This window comes from Crotalus tigris, unplaced genomic scaffold, assembly GCF_016545835.1.
Source record: "Crotalus tigris isolate CLP2741 ecotype Arizona unplaced genomic scaffold, ASM1654583v1 scf7180000020588.15403103151:6194809, whole genome shotgun sequence".
Classification (NCBI taxonomy): Eukaryota; Metazoa; Chordata; class Lepidosauria; order Squamata; family Viperidae; genus Crotalus; species Crotalus tigris.
Genome location: NW_024098092.1, coordinates 458,788 through 471,514, shown reverse-complemented (window position 1 = coordinate 471,514; position 12,727 = coordinate 458,788). Strand labels below are relative to the sequence as shown.

General features: G+C 56.5%; 1 protein-coding gene across 22 annotated transcripts in view; it reads right to left on the bottom strand.

Moving 5' to 3' along the window:
- The window catches only part of EIF4G3 (eukaryotic translation initiation factor 4 gamma 3), a 56,444-nt gene that overhangs the window by 8,183 nt on the left and 35,534 nt on the right, over positions 1–12,727 (bottom strand). For 14 of the 22 annotated variants that reach the window (XM_039367764.1, XM_039367766.1, XM_039367750.1 and 11 more), the window contains 13 exons: positions 11,654–11,801; positions 8,538–9,401; positions 8,302–8,390; positions 7,757–7,994; positions 6,997–7,130; positions 6,672–6,791; positions 6,157–6,267; positions 2,724–2,894; positions 1,664–1,861; positions 1,358–1,504; positions 933–1,169; positions 698–802; positions 319–451 (listed from right to left, as the gene is read on the bottom strand). In XM_039367764.1, the coding sequence (XP_039223698.1) occupies positions 319–451; positions 698–802; positions 933–1,169; positions 1,358–1,504; positions 1,664–1,861; positions 2,724–2,894; positions 6,157–6,267; positions 6,672–6,791; positions 6,997–7,130; positions 7,757–7,994; positions 8,302–8,390; positions 8,538–9,401; positions 11,654–11,801 (2,695 nt within the window). The remainder of the gene's footprint in view (positions 1–318; positions 452–697; positions 803–932; positions 1,170–1,357; positions 1,505–1,663; positions 1,862–2,723; positions 2,895–6,156; positions 6,268–6,671; positions 6,792–6,996; positions 7,131–7,756; positions 7,995–8,301; positions 8,391–8,537; positions 9,402–11,653; positions 11,802–12,727) is intronic. The other 8 variants (XM_039367767.1, XM_039367756.1, XM_039367768.1 and 5 more) reach the window with 3 other exon arrangements.

The window sequence follows — 12,727 nt, the reverse complement described above, 5'->3', positions numbered from 1 at the left end:
CCAATGGGAATTGTCCAGGCTGTCTCTGCCCTGCTGAGCCCGCCAAAAGTCCCATTCTGCAAACGGTGCTGCCCCAGTTGAGTAGTCCTCGACTTACGACCGGTTGAGTAGTCCTCGACTTACAACCGGTTGGGGGGGGGGTCGCAGCATTAAAAAGGTTGAGAACCACCGCTCTACACATTTTTTTCTCTTCCCTCCCAGCATCATCTGAATAAACTCTCAAAGTACCAGACAGTTCTGCATATTTTGTCAAAGCAAAAATATTCAATACTAGTGGCGTTGACATTAGGCTTCGCTGCCCACGCTGAGCCTCCTTACCCGGCCGCCTCTTCTCTTTGGTCATCAGCTGTTGGACTTTCCGCTGCTCTTCCTGCTCCTCTATTTTAGCTTCTTTGTGAATCTGCTCGATGGTCTTGGGCCCTTGATCTGCCCTCCGGGACACCCAGTTGCACTAGAGAAGGAAGGCAAGAAGCAGAGGCAACTGAGAGGCGTCTCGTCTCTCTCTCTGGCACGGGCACAGGAGGGGGAGCACGCCCTGGAAAGCTCATCCCCGGGAACAGCCAGGCCAGGAGAGCCAGAGGGCAGAAACTCCTCTGCCTCCGGGCTTGGAGCCACACCGCCCCCCCCCAGCTCCCCGAAGGAGGAGAAGGGAAGAATCTGGAGCCATCTGCGACCTCTTACCTCAGCAGACACATACCTGCCGAAGGTCAATGACATCCTGCAGCATGAACCGAATTCTGGAGGATGTTTTCCTCTCCTTCACAATTTTCTCCATTTGATTGAAATACTGGTCCATTCGAGGCTGGAGAGAACAGAAGGGAGGGCATCAGATGCCAGCCTCCTTTCTTCCCGCTCGCTACACCTACATGTTGCAGGGGGTCGGGTCGGGTGGGACCTCCGGCATCCCGAGGCCCGGCTCCCAGCTGCCCTACCTTGGCCTTCTCAAAGTCCAGGTCTTTGCCGATGGTGTTCAGCAAGCGACAGAGGCACTCCAGGGATTCCTCGTCGTGGTTCTTCAGCAGCTTCACCACGCAGTCGTGCATGATGGCTTCCGTCAACATCTTCAGCTTGAAAAGCTCCCCAATGAACTTGATGTTGCCGATGGACCGCCGCCGGGCCTTGTCCTTGGCCTCCTCCAGTTCGTCGTGAAGCCGAGTCTTCTCCTCTGGCTGGGAGAGCGCAAGGAAAGAGGCCTGAGGAACGGAGCCACTGGCCGGCCAAGCGCAGAGCACAGCTGAGAGCCGTTCTCCGCTCCCAACTGCCCTTTCCTAGACCGGCTGTCGGGAAGGCTGCCCTCCCCCTTGGGGTAAAGGCCACCAAAGCCACCGAAAAGACGGGAGGCCCCCGCTGCACTCACGGTGGTGGCCGCCTCCAGCTCTTTCTGCTTCTTCTCAAAGACATCGTCGTCGGCCTTGTCCTTTTCAAATTCTTTCTGGCAACGGTTCAGCAACAACTTGCGGAAGTTGACCGTGCTGCCGGGCTTGTCGGCCATGGGCACCTTCAGCTGCGGAAGGTAAAGAGCAAACGGATGTTCAACCGAGGATGCCTTCCTGCAGCTGCAGCCAGGGTTTGCCCTCTCTGCCTGACGGACAGCGCCCACCTTGGAATCCCGAAGTTGGAGCTGAGCCCGGATGTCCTCCCCTCCCCCCTTGCCCAGCCTTACCATGACCAGGCCCCTGCACATGTTGGCGTAGGCCACGGAGAAGCTGGGCTCGTCGATGGCCTTTTCGAACACCAGGTCAATGACCCCCTTCAGCCTCTCTTCCGTGTCCACCGTCAGGTCGGTCACTTGCTTCATGAGCTGACTGAACATCTGTGGGGTCAGCTTGTTCAAGATGCTGCGGACTTTGCGGAAGAGCTCCTGAAGGGAAGGAGAGGAAGAGCCTCCGCAACCGTTCCTGAAGACCAGCCAACGAAGGGCTCCCCGGGAGCCCCATTTAAACTAACCCCTCTAGCAGCTGATGGCTGGGCTGCCAGGGGAAGAAAAAACCAGCCATGGGGCAGCAGCAACCGGATCTGCAGCCACGCCAGCCCCTCCAGCTCCACTTTTGCTCCAGGAGGCCCCCCCCCCCCAACAAGGCGGAAGAAAGCAAAGCTGCCCGTACAAAAATGCTGGTGGCAGCCTGACACGGGATTCCTATCCTCCTAATGTGCGCCAGCCAGTGGTGGGATTCAAATACCCGAACAACTGGTTCTCTGCGTGGATGCAAGCCTGGGCCTCCGAGGCCTAGAACGGACTTCCGGAAGTGACATCCACGCACTTCCTATGGGCCGTTCTAGGTCTCGGAGGCCTCCTCCAGGTCTCCCAGGCCTAGAACGAACTTTTGGAAATGACATCCATGCACTTCCTGTGGGCTGTTCTAGGCCTGGGAGGCTTCCTCCAGGTCTCCCAGGCCTAGAATGGACTTCCGGAAGTGACATCCACGCACTTCCTGCGGGCCATTCCAGGCCTGGGAGGCCTCCTCTAGACCTCCGAGGCCTAGAACGGACTTTCAGAAGTGACATCCACACACTTCCTGTGGGCTGTTCTAGGCCTGGGAGACCTCCTCCAGGCCTCCCAGGCCTAGAGCAGACTTCCAGAAGCAGCGGGGGTTCATCCGGTTCTCCAAACTCAACAAAATTTAGCTACCGTTTCTTCCGAATCGGCTGAATCCCACCACTGGCGGCAACCCAACTGCAGGGCCGGCTCCTCATCGTCTCTCTGCGCCTCCCCCCCTCCCCACCTGGGTTTTGATGCTCTCGGGATCCTCCACATGGCTCTCTCTCTTCAGGCTTGGCTTCCAGGCGTTCTCGGCTTTCTTCAGGTGGACGTCCTCTTTGATGCACACCGTGATGATCTTCCTGGGCTCCCTCCTCTGGCTCGGCTGAGATCGCCGTGGCCCAACGTTCAGCAGCTGGGAGAAAAACAAGAGCCGAGGTGGCGCAGCAGGTAGGGTGCAGGACTGCCGGCCACTTTAGCTGACTGTGTTCAGCAGGTCAGCGGTTCAAATCTCACCGGCTGAAGGTTGACTCAGCCTTCCATCCTTCCGGGGTAGGTAAAATGAGGACCCAGATTGTTGGGGGCAGTGTAAATATATATATATATATACATTGCTTATTGGTGTACACTGCTTAGAGAGTGCTTGCACTTAAAGCGGTATATAAGTCTCATAAATAATAATAATAATAATAATAATAATAATAATAATAATAATAATAATAATAATAATAATATTCTATTCATTCCATTCCATCTCTATTCTATTCTATTCTATTCTATTCTTTCTATTCATTCCATCTTTATTCTATTTATTTCTATTTCTATTCTATTCTATTCATTCCATTCCATCTCTATTCTATTCTATTCTATTCTACTCTATTCTATTGTATTCTATACTATGCTATTCTATTTCTATTCTATTCCATTCTATTCTATTCATTCCATTCCATCTCTATTCTATTCTATTCTATTCTATTCTATTCTATTCTATTCTATTCTATGCTATGCTATGCTATGCTATGCTATGCTATGCTATTTCTATTCTATTCCATTCTCTATTCAGCAGGTCAGCGGTTCAAATCTCACCGGCTCAAGGTTGACTCAGCCTTCCATCCTTCCGGGGTAGGTAAAATGAGGACCCAGATTGTTGGGGGCAATGTCAATATATATATATACATTGTTTACTGGTGTACACCGCTTAGAGAGTGCTTGCACTTAAAGCGGTATAGAAGTCTCATAAATAAATAAATAAATAAATCCGGCTATCACATCCGGCTTTGCACAAAGGGAGGAAAGCAACCTGCACTCCAGTCACAAAGAAACGCCCGCTGGTGGTGCCCTCTGAATGAGTTAACTTTTTGTTTTTTTTTTAATGTTCTTGACTGCAAACTGTCACCAAAAGGATTTTGGTCCAGAAAGACGGAATGTTGTTGGAATAAGGATGAAATCTCATCAACAGCCGCATCCCGATCAAACCGGCACCCGGAAGGTCTGCTGGGGACCGGGAATGCAAGACGGACAGCGCCTGGCATACAGAAATGCCACAACTGGGGAATTCAAAGCGGAATCTCTGCAATGCCACGGTGTCCCTGACTGCGTTTGCTGTTTGCGGGACACTCCCGTTTCTTTCTGAAAAGCCCCAAACCCAGCTTTGCAATTCTAACAACCTTGTTCTGGAAACAGCTTCGCCTTTCACTTACCGTATATGCCGGCGTATAAGACGACTTCCAGAAGCGCTAAACTCGGCGCCAAAGACAGGAGTCGTCTTATACGCCGGAAATACTGGTAGTTTCCGGCGTATAAGACAACATTCTAGGAATGCGGCTCGACGATAAAGACAGGGGTCGTCTTATACGCCGGGTCGCCTAATACGCCGGCATATACGGTATGTTGAATGCTTGGCAGGCAGGGAGGGAGGGGGTTATTTGCATTTTAAAAACATCACAGCTAAAACGCAGCAGCCATCATCACGGAAGAGGCAGCCACGGGGAAAGTGCAATGCGCATTTCAAGCCAGCCACAAAAACCAAGCTCGCAGCAACGCCGAAGAAGAACCCCATCGGTTTGGGGAAGCAGGGGCAAAATCTTCCCTGCTTTCTCCTCCTGCTTGCTAAGTCCGCTGCTCTCCAAAATGCACGTGAGCAGCACTGCAGCAGCCAAACGCAGCAAATCCGGATGGACCTGCCCATGCACTGATACAAATGCCGCCAAATAACGGGATTGATCCAGAAGGAATTTCTCCAGCACGCTGCCAAGGAGATTCTCTGTGAATGCTGACCAGACTTGGGAGACCAAGTAACGGACAAGGAACCATCTTATTCACGTGGGCAGGTAGTCAGGGCCTCGGCGAAATGCTTCATTACTCCTCCTCACTAACATGTAACCTTCCCTTGCTGGTGCCCAAATTCTGCAGCTGTGGCTATTTCCTCCCCAACCGGGGCGGGGAGGACGAAGGCCTGCAAAATTGGCCCACTAGACAGGCGCCCTCACCATTTGCTGACTGGAAGCGTACTGGATTGACCAGTAAAGCTTCGTTAATTATGTCGATACTGGTTTCTGTTTATTCGTTCTTTGGAACCCGACCCGGGGCTCCCTCGGTCGGCAAAAACCCAGCCCCGTGGTGGCGAAGCTATGGCGCGCGTGCCACAGGTGGCACTCAGAACCCTCTCTCTGGGCACACCCCAGTCCTAGGCCTTCAGCTGGGTTTTATAAAACCTTTTCGCTTTAGGCCTCCGTGTGCAAAAAAAAAAGGTTCAATCAATCAGTCAATTTCAATTTCTCGCGCGGAGGGGGAGAGATCTCTCAAAGTTGGAATTGATTAATTGAATTTTTTAGTCCCAGCCAGTTTGCCGTTACCACCACAGCCACGCCCAGCCAATGGGCCATGCCCACCCGGCACCCGATGATACGTAAATGGGTTTTGGGTTGCAGTTTGGGCACTCGGCCTCTAAAAGGTTCGCCATCACTGCCCCAGCCAATGGTGGGAAGAGATGCGTGGGGATGCCCCTTCCCCTGGCAACTGTGGTAGCCGAGAGCCACGTCCTGGCCCCAACCTGCCCACCGCCGCCTCCTGCTCCAGAGACAAAGGCTCCTGCTGCTCTAAGGCAGATAGCGATGGCCCGAGCCGCTAGCTGCTGCCTAGGGCAGGGGTAGGCAACCTTGGCTCTTGTACGACTTGTGGACTTCAACTCCCAGAATTCCTGAGCCAGCATGGCTGGTTCAGGAATTCTGCGTATTGAAGTCCACGAGTCATAAAAGAGCCAAGGTTGCCTACCCCTGGCCTAGGGACAGAGCGGGCCTTCCCTAAGCAAAGCGTCTTGCCAGTTGTTCCCTGGATGATCAGCCTGGGCAAGGGGGCAGAGCGGCAGGCCTCCTCCAGTGTGGCTCTCAGGGCTGCAAGCAGACATACCTGGAGAAGCCAATGGACTCAAGAGGGCTCACCTGGTCTCCCCCTTGCCCAGAACTGCGGAGAGCAGCCTCGGGTGAGTCTGGCTGAGGACCAATGTCCAGCATGCCCTCTGCAAGGGAACGCCCCCACCCCCCAGCCCTGATGCAGCGCAAGGCCGGCGCCATGTCAACCACTGCCTGCGCGGAGTCTCGGCTCCTTTGGCAGGGAAAGGAGGGAGGGAGGGGAGAGGAAATGGAGGCTGACGGGGAGGGGGCAGCGGGAAGGCTTACCCCTATCTGCAGATTCCTCAGCTGTGGGTGAGATGAGACCAACAAAGGGCATGCTGGGGTGCCACACCGCGTGCCGGAGGGGAGTCCGGGTGGGGGCTGCACTTTGCAGGCCTGAAGGAACGAAGGAAGGAAGGAAGGAGGGGAGCCACTCAGCCCAGGCAGCCACACCAGGGAAGAAAATTTGGGGGGGGAGGGGAGAAATTCTGTGGCCCCCGGACAGCCAGCTGATCCCTGCGCGGCCACTGCCCTCCCCTCGGCCGCCTTTGGCCCAAACTCCGAGGAGCAAAAAGCAGAGACAGCAGAAGGAGCGGCATTTTGGGAAAGCATCCTGAGCTTCGGAGGGATGGAAGAGCAGAGCAGAGCGCTGGGGAACCATGCCGGGAAAAGCATGGAAAAGCAAGAGAAAGCGCAGAGCCAAACCTCTTCCTGGGTGCCTGCCAGGACCTGGCTGACCATGCGCAGAGCAGGAGACCGGGGGGGGGGGGGAATTCAAAGCAAAGGTGGGGCTCACTTACAGCGCTGGCCCGCCCACCGGGGACTGGTCTTCCAAAATCAGCAAAGGCCGGGGTGAAGTCTGGGCCCCGGGCCAAGATCCGAGAGTCCAACGTTCGAAGAGGCAGCTTGGGCTGGTTGATCTGCATTGGCAGAGAAGAGGGAGAGTCATGCAGGGCAGGACGTGACCCCACCCCTCCCTTCTCGGCTGCTCGGAGGCTCCTGGGCCTTCAGCCCAGCCCCCCCCCAATTTCCTATTCAGGGGCTGACAGGCAACCAAGTGGAGGAAGGGAGGGAGGGAATCCATTCATCTAGCGCCCAACCGACTCACAGGCTCCTGCTCCTGACCTTATCGAGGACGACGTCGCTGATGGGCGGGAGCCCCTCTGGCTTCTGGATGCAGGCAGGCATGAACTGGAAGTCGAGCAGGAAGTCCCGGTCGTACTGCTTCTTCCCTTCGGTGTCCGCAGGCTTCCCCGGTTCTGTGGGGGGGCAGAAAAGTTGCTCTCGCCGCCAAGCTCACCTCTCGGGAGCCGGGCCAAAGCGGGCAACGAGACCCATCCAGGCTGCCCTGAGGTCCTCCCCCCTTCAAAGTGGCTAGGAGAGTGGCAGAGGGCTTCCGTCCCGTGCCCGGCTGACCACGGCTCTCTTTTTGGCCAGTCCCTGATGACAAATTATTGTGATATGGACGGAGATGGTGCACCTAACAGGCCGTTCGGTTCCCCAAAAAAGTGATGTGGCAATGAAGCTGTTTCGGAATCCCCCGGGTCCCTCCGAAAGGGAGAAACAGCCCCCCCCTCAAATTCTGTTCAGAGATGAGGGGTGGAGCAGCAGCTAAAGTCCCTGGGGGCTAGGTGTCTCTGATAGCCCTCCTTCACCCTCTGCAACCACGGCAGGGCTAACAACCCTGGGCACAGCCCACTTCTGGATGCTGGCCCTGCAGGACGTGGGCTGTCAACTGCTCAGACCTTTCCCCGCTTCCCCCCCCCAAGAGGCTCTCTCTTTGGACCACCCTCTCTGTTCCCGTGAGGTTGGGGGCAGAGGCTTCCCTCCCCCCCGGAGAGTTCCCCTCTCTGAGCTCAGAGAACAGGCTGGGGATGAAGGCTACCTGGCTTAAGCTGGCGGATGGGGACTTCGCTCACGCTCTCTGCGCAGCCTTCTTCCCTCTCAGAAACCTCCTCAGCCCCGTTGCGGAGAGGGTCTCCTTCCTGCTCGCCGTTTTCTTCCGCCGTCGTCGTCGCGTTGGCTACCGTCGGGTCAGACGGAGAGGCCCTGCTGACACTCCCGGCCTCTGGCTCGGCTTCTGGGATCCACTCGCCTCCGAGGGCTGCTTCTTCTGCTTGAGGCTGAAGCAGAGGCCACGTTACCCCCCCCTTCTCTTCACCCAGCAGGCTCTCTCCGCCAAGGGGGGATGGCAAGAATTTGCTCCCCGCTGCAGGCAAGTGGGAGCTTGTGGGAGGCCCCCCCCCCCAGGCCCTGCATTCCAGGAAGGAGTGGGGGGAGAAGAGTGAGATGATCTGAGCTCTTCCTCACTAGCCCCCTCCCCAAATCCATCCGTTGGCAGGAGGAAGCCGCTCCGGGGAGGACCATCCAAGCACCACAGGCCTTTGGGAGAAGAGCACCCCCCCCTCTTGGGAATCCTGCCCCGCTCACCTCAGGCTCCGCCTCCAGCCCTTCCTCGGCTGCCTGGCTCTGTTCTTTTGGTTTCTTCCACGTCTTTGGTGCAGCTGCAACTGTCGGGGCTGCAAAGCAGATCGAAAAGGGGTCGTTTCCCACCGCCCCCCCAAAGCAGGTCTGGCCGGGGAAAGGGTCTTGCTGAGCCCTGCCCACCCTCCCCGGCAACCATTCTCCCAGGAGGCAGGAAGGCCGAGCCTCGGATGCTGACCCACCTTCTTCCAGGCCTCTCTCGGCACTCAAGCCCTGGAAGTCCTCCTCCTCCTCCTCTTCCAGCTCTTCTTCCGTCTGGCCATCCACCTCCGGTTCCTCTTTCGCGTTGGGAGCATCTTCGCTACTAAGAGCTGGTTGGGGGGGCTCCTCATTGTCCAAATCCTCCTGGAGGGCGGGGGGAGCACCACCCGGCAGGAGAGGAGGGGAAGGCGAGCGGGGAGGAGACGGAGGAAGATGGGGGCCGAGAGCCACCGGCAGGGCGAGGGGAGAGGGGGGAGGCCTCGGAGGCGGCGAGGGTGAGCTGGGAAGCGCCACGGAAGGAGCAGCAGCAGCAGCAGGGGGCGGGCTTTCCACCTCCGGTTCTTGACTCTCCAGTTCCAGGGCCGGCGGTCCGGCTTCCTTCACATCGCCAAGTTCCGGGACGCCGTCGCCGAGCGTTCCCATTTCGGGAACTCCGTTGAGTTCATTAGCGAGATTAGCACTGGGAGTCTGCTGCAGCTCGTTGGGGACTATCCTAGAGGGCTCCCGACATCTCTCTGGGTCGGCGGCCTCGTCCTCCTCCTCCTCCTCCGCCAGGGGGCAGCTGGGCAATTCCAGGCAGGGCCCAGCCCTGGCCAGCGGTGGAGCCTCCTGCAGCGGGGAAGCCAGTTCGCAGCTTTCCTGCGAGCCGGATGCCAGTGGCGACCTGCTGGGGGGCACGACTGCAAGGGAGGGGGCTCCAGCAGGACCAGGAGGCTCCAAGGAGGTCTCTGGACAGGGGGGGCTCTCCGCAGTCAGGCCCGCTTGCTCTTTCCTCTCTCCACTCGGCTCTGCTCTGAGGGCAGGGGAAGGAGATTTTAATACTGGATCTGTTTTAGGCTTCTCTTCTGGGGAAAAGGAGAAAGGCAGAATTACAAGAGCCCAGCCCTGTCAGAGCCAACGGACGCTGCCCCCCACTCCCCTCCAGGGCCCACCAGCGGCAGCTCTCCTGGGGGCACCTCTTTGCCAAGCCCCACAACGGGGAAACCGGCGGAAAGGCTCCCACGATTCGTTTCAACCCCAGGCGGGCAAAGCTGCAGGCCACCCCTGAAGGGACAGGCCATGAACCAAAGCCCCCAATCTTTTGGCTGCCAGGGGTAAATGTCACAGGTAGGCAGTTCCCCTGGACCAGGGATAGGCAACTTTGGCTCTTTTATGAGTGGTGGACTTCAACTCCCAGAATTCCTGAGCCAGCATGGGGGAACTTCTTCATGACTCGTAGATTTCAACTTCCAGAATTCCTGAGCCAGCCTGGCTCAGCTTGGAAACCTCTCCCTTTCCCCTCAGCATGGCTGGCTGAGGAATTCTGGGAGTTGAAGTCCACGAGTCACAAAAGAGCCTCTTTTATGACTTGCGGATTTCAACTCTTTTATGACTTGCGGACTTCAACTCCCAGAATTCCTGAGCCAGCATGGGGAACTATGGCCCCCTCACGACTCGTGGATTCAACTCCCAGAATTCCTGAGCCAGCATGGGGAACTATGGCCACCTCACGACTCATGGACTTCAACTCCCAGAATTCCTCAGCCAGCATGGGGGAACTATGGCCCGCTCATGACTCTGGACTTCAACTCCCAGAATTCCTGAGCCAGCCTGGCTCAGCTTAGAAACCTCTCCCTTTCCCCTCAGCGTGGCTGGCTCAGGAATTCTGGGAGCTGAAGTCCACCAGTCATAAAAGAGCCGAGGTTGCCTACCCCTGCCCTGGACAGAAGCAGAACACTCCAGAGGAGGAAGCGTCTGCTGCTTTGGGGCCGTGGCTGTTCTGCAGCTAGGGGGCGCCCTTCCAGGTTGGGGCTCATCCCTGGAATGAGGGGCTGGGCTAAGCTCCCATTTCCCTTCAGGCTTTGAAACGTAAGTCAAGCCACAAGTCAATCGTTTCGGGGAACCGGGATTTGCCACCCACATTTGAAAGACAGAACTGGATAGAGAAGCGCTAAACGAGGGAAGGTTGACCCAGCAGTGGGGAGATGGGAGAGAGAGAGAGGGCAGGGTGGTCAAACAGCATGGTGAGGAAATGGTCCTGGTGGGGACAGCAGCACGAAGCAGCGTTCTACGTTACTTGATTTTCTTACGGCACTTAGAATACGTAAACCACCCTTTATCTACCCGGAGAAGACCGCACATAGTATTAGCGACAGAGAGAAATGAATGTACAATTCAAACTACGAAACCAAGAGAACGGAGTCCTACATGCCCCTACACCAAAAGTCCCATCCTCTCCACACTCCCTCCAGGTCAGTGGTTCTCAACCTGTGGGTTGGGACCCCATTTGGGGTTGAACGACCATTTCACGGGGGTCGCCAAACAACGCAGTCCGCCATTTTTCCCCCCCTTTTCCTTAGCTGTGCTACTCCCTTTTATTCTATTGGCTTTCGAAGGCCAATAGAATAGACTCTCTTGAATAGAGTCTAATTCTATTGGCTTTCAAAAGCCAATAGGAATTGTCCAGGCTGTCTCTGCCCTACTGAGACCGCCAAAACTCCCAGTCTGCAAACGGGGCTGCACCAGTGGAGTAGTCCTCGACTTATGATCGGTTGAGTAGTCCTCGACTTACGACCGGTTGGGGGGGGGGGGGTCGCGGCATTAAAAAGGTTGAGAACCACTGCTCCAGGTGGCCAAGGCAGATCTGGCGACCGGGGATCTCTGCTCACCCCAGGAAGGAGTGGCAGCTGTCCTTTCCTCACCGGTGAGTGCCAGGCTGCCAGTCCCGAAGTGCAAAACAAGTCTGGGAGCAGCTCAGCAGGACTGGGGCTGTGTTGCAGCAGGACCCCGGGAGGGTGAGGAAGAGGGGCAAGTTTGGGACCACTTTTCCAAAGAGCAGAGTCCAGCCCCTCCTACAGGTTTGGGTGCTGGAAAAAGGCTGGGACAAAGCATGGGGAATAGGACAGGGGCAGCAGCCTCTCCCGACCGTTGGATTTCGGCTTCCCCGAGTCTTTGCAGAAGCCGCCTGCTCAGATGGGGCTTGAGGCCGCCAATCTCCTCTGGTTCTCTAGTAAGCAGAACGGTGGCTCAGCCTCTCCTCTGCCCCCAAAGATTCCTGGGGGGGACGGGACGAGACCCACCTCTCTCTCCAACCAGGACGAGCCGTCCATCCACCCACCTTGCTTGAGGCCGCCCGTCGCCGCGATGGGGCTGCTGGCCGGGAGGGGAGAGTTCTCCACGGTCCCGCAGGCCACGGGGCTGTGCTCAGGGACCTGGCTGGGCAGCTGCTGCTGAGATTTGAAGTAGAAAAAAGGGTGATAATGAGCCTGCAAACATAAAAACCAGGAAAAGCGGAACGCAGGCAAGCAGAAAAAGGAAGGGAAAGGCCAGGTGAGAAAAGGAAACATATTTTTTTGGGGGGGGGGAGGGAAAAAAAGGAAGAAAACAAAACCATAATATACATGGAGAAAGCACATGGGGAGGGAGGGCCGGAGTAAAGCAGCAGAAGAAAGGTGGGGAGAGAAAGAGCGTTACTATCGGCAACACTGAAGACGACAACAGGGGCACAATTCTCCACGGGTCTCACCCCCCCCCACCCCGGGCAATGAGCCGGGGATCCTGGGTTAGGGGAAAGCTCACCCCCCCCCATCCTTCTACGCGCCCAGAGTTCGACTGACAGGCCAATTCTCTGAAAGGGCCTGGTCAGAAAGAACAAAGATAGAATAATTAAAAAACCCATTGTTCCCAATGGCCTCAGCCCTCCCCCAGCCCTGGGTTCACGGAAGACTTCCCGTGGAGTTTCCCCACCTTTTATCAAAAGATCGGGAAGGTCCTGCCCGCAGTCCTGACCGACCCACTGGATGGGGTAGGAAAGGGGCAGAGAGGGGGCTGCCCACCACAGATGCTGCGGCTGCTGCAGCGACCTCACTGACAAGCCGATCGCCGTAGGATCCCCTGCAGCTGAACCCACTGTGGCTGTCCTGTTTGTTCGGTTCTGGGTTGAGGGCAGGGTTGCTCCGTTTGAAATTCTGAGCTCCCTGTGGAAGGCTTTCCAGGTGGAGAGGGAGGTCGGTCAAATAATTCCTCTCCAGACCCACAATGCCACACTCACAAGGGCCCGGAAGACAGGTGTCAATGCTGCTAACATCGGATGTTCTTGCTTTGACAACAGATGGAGATGCAGCCATTTACTTTCTTACGCTTTACTCTTAGAATTAGATGATGCTGGGGGTGGGGGGGGGAGGAATGTGAT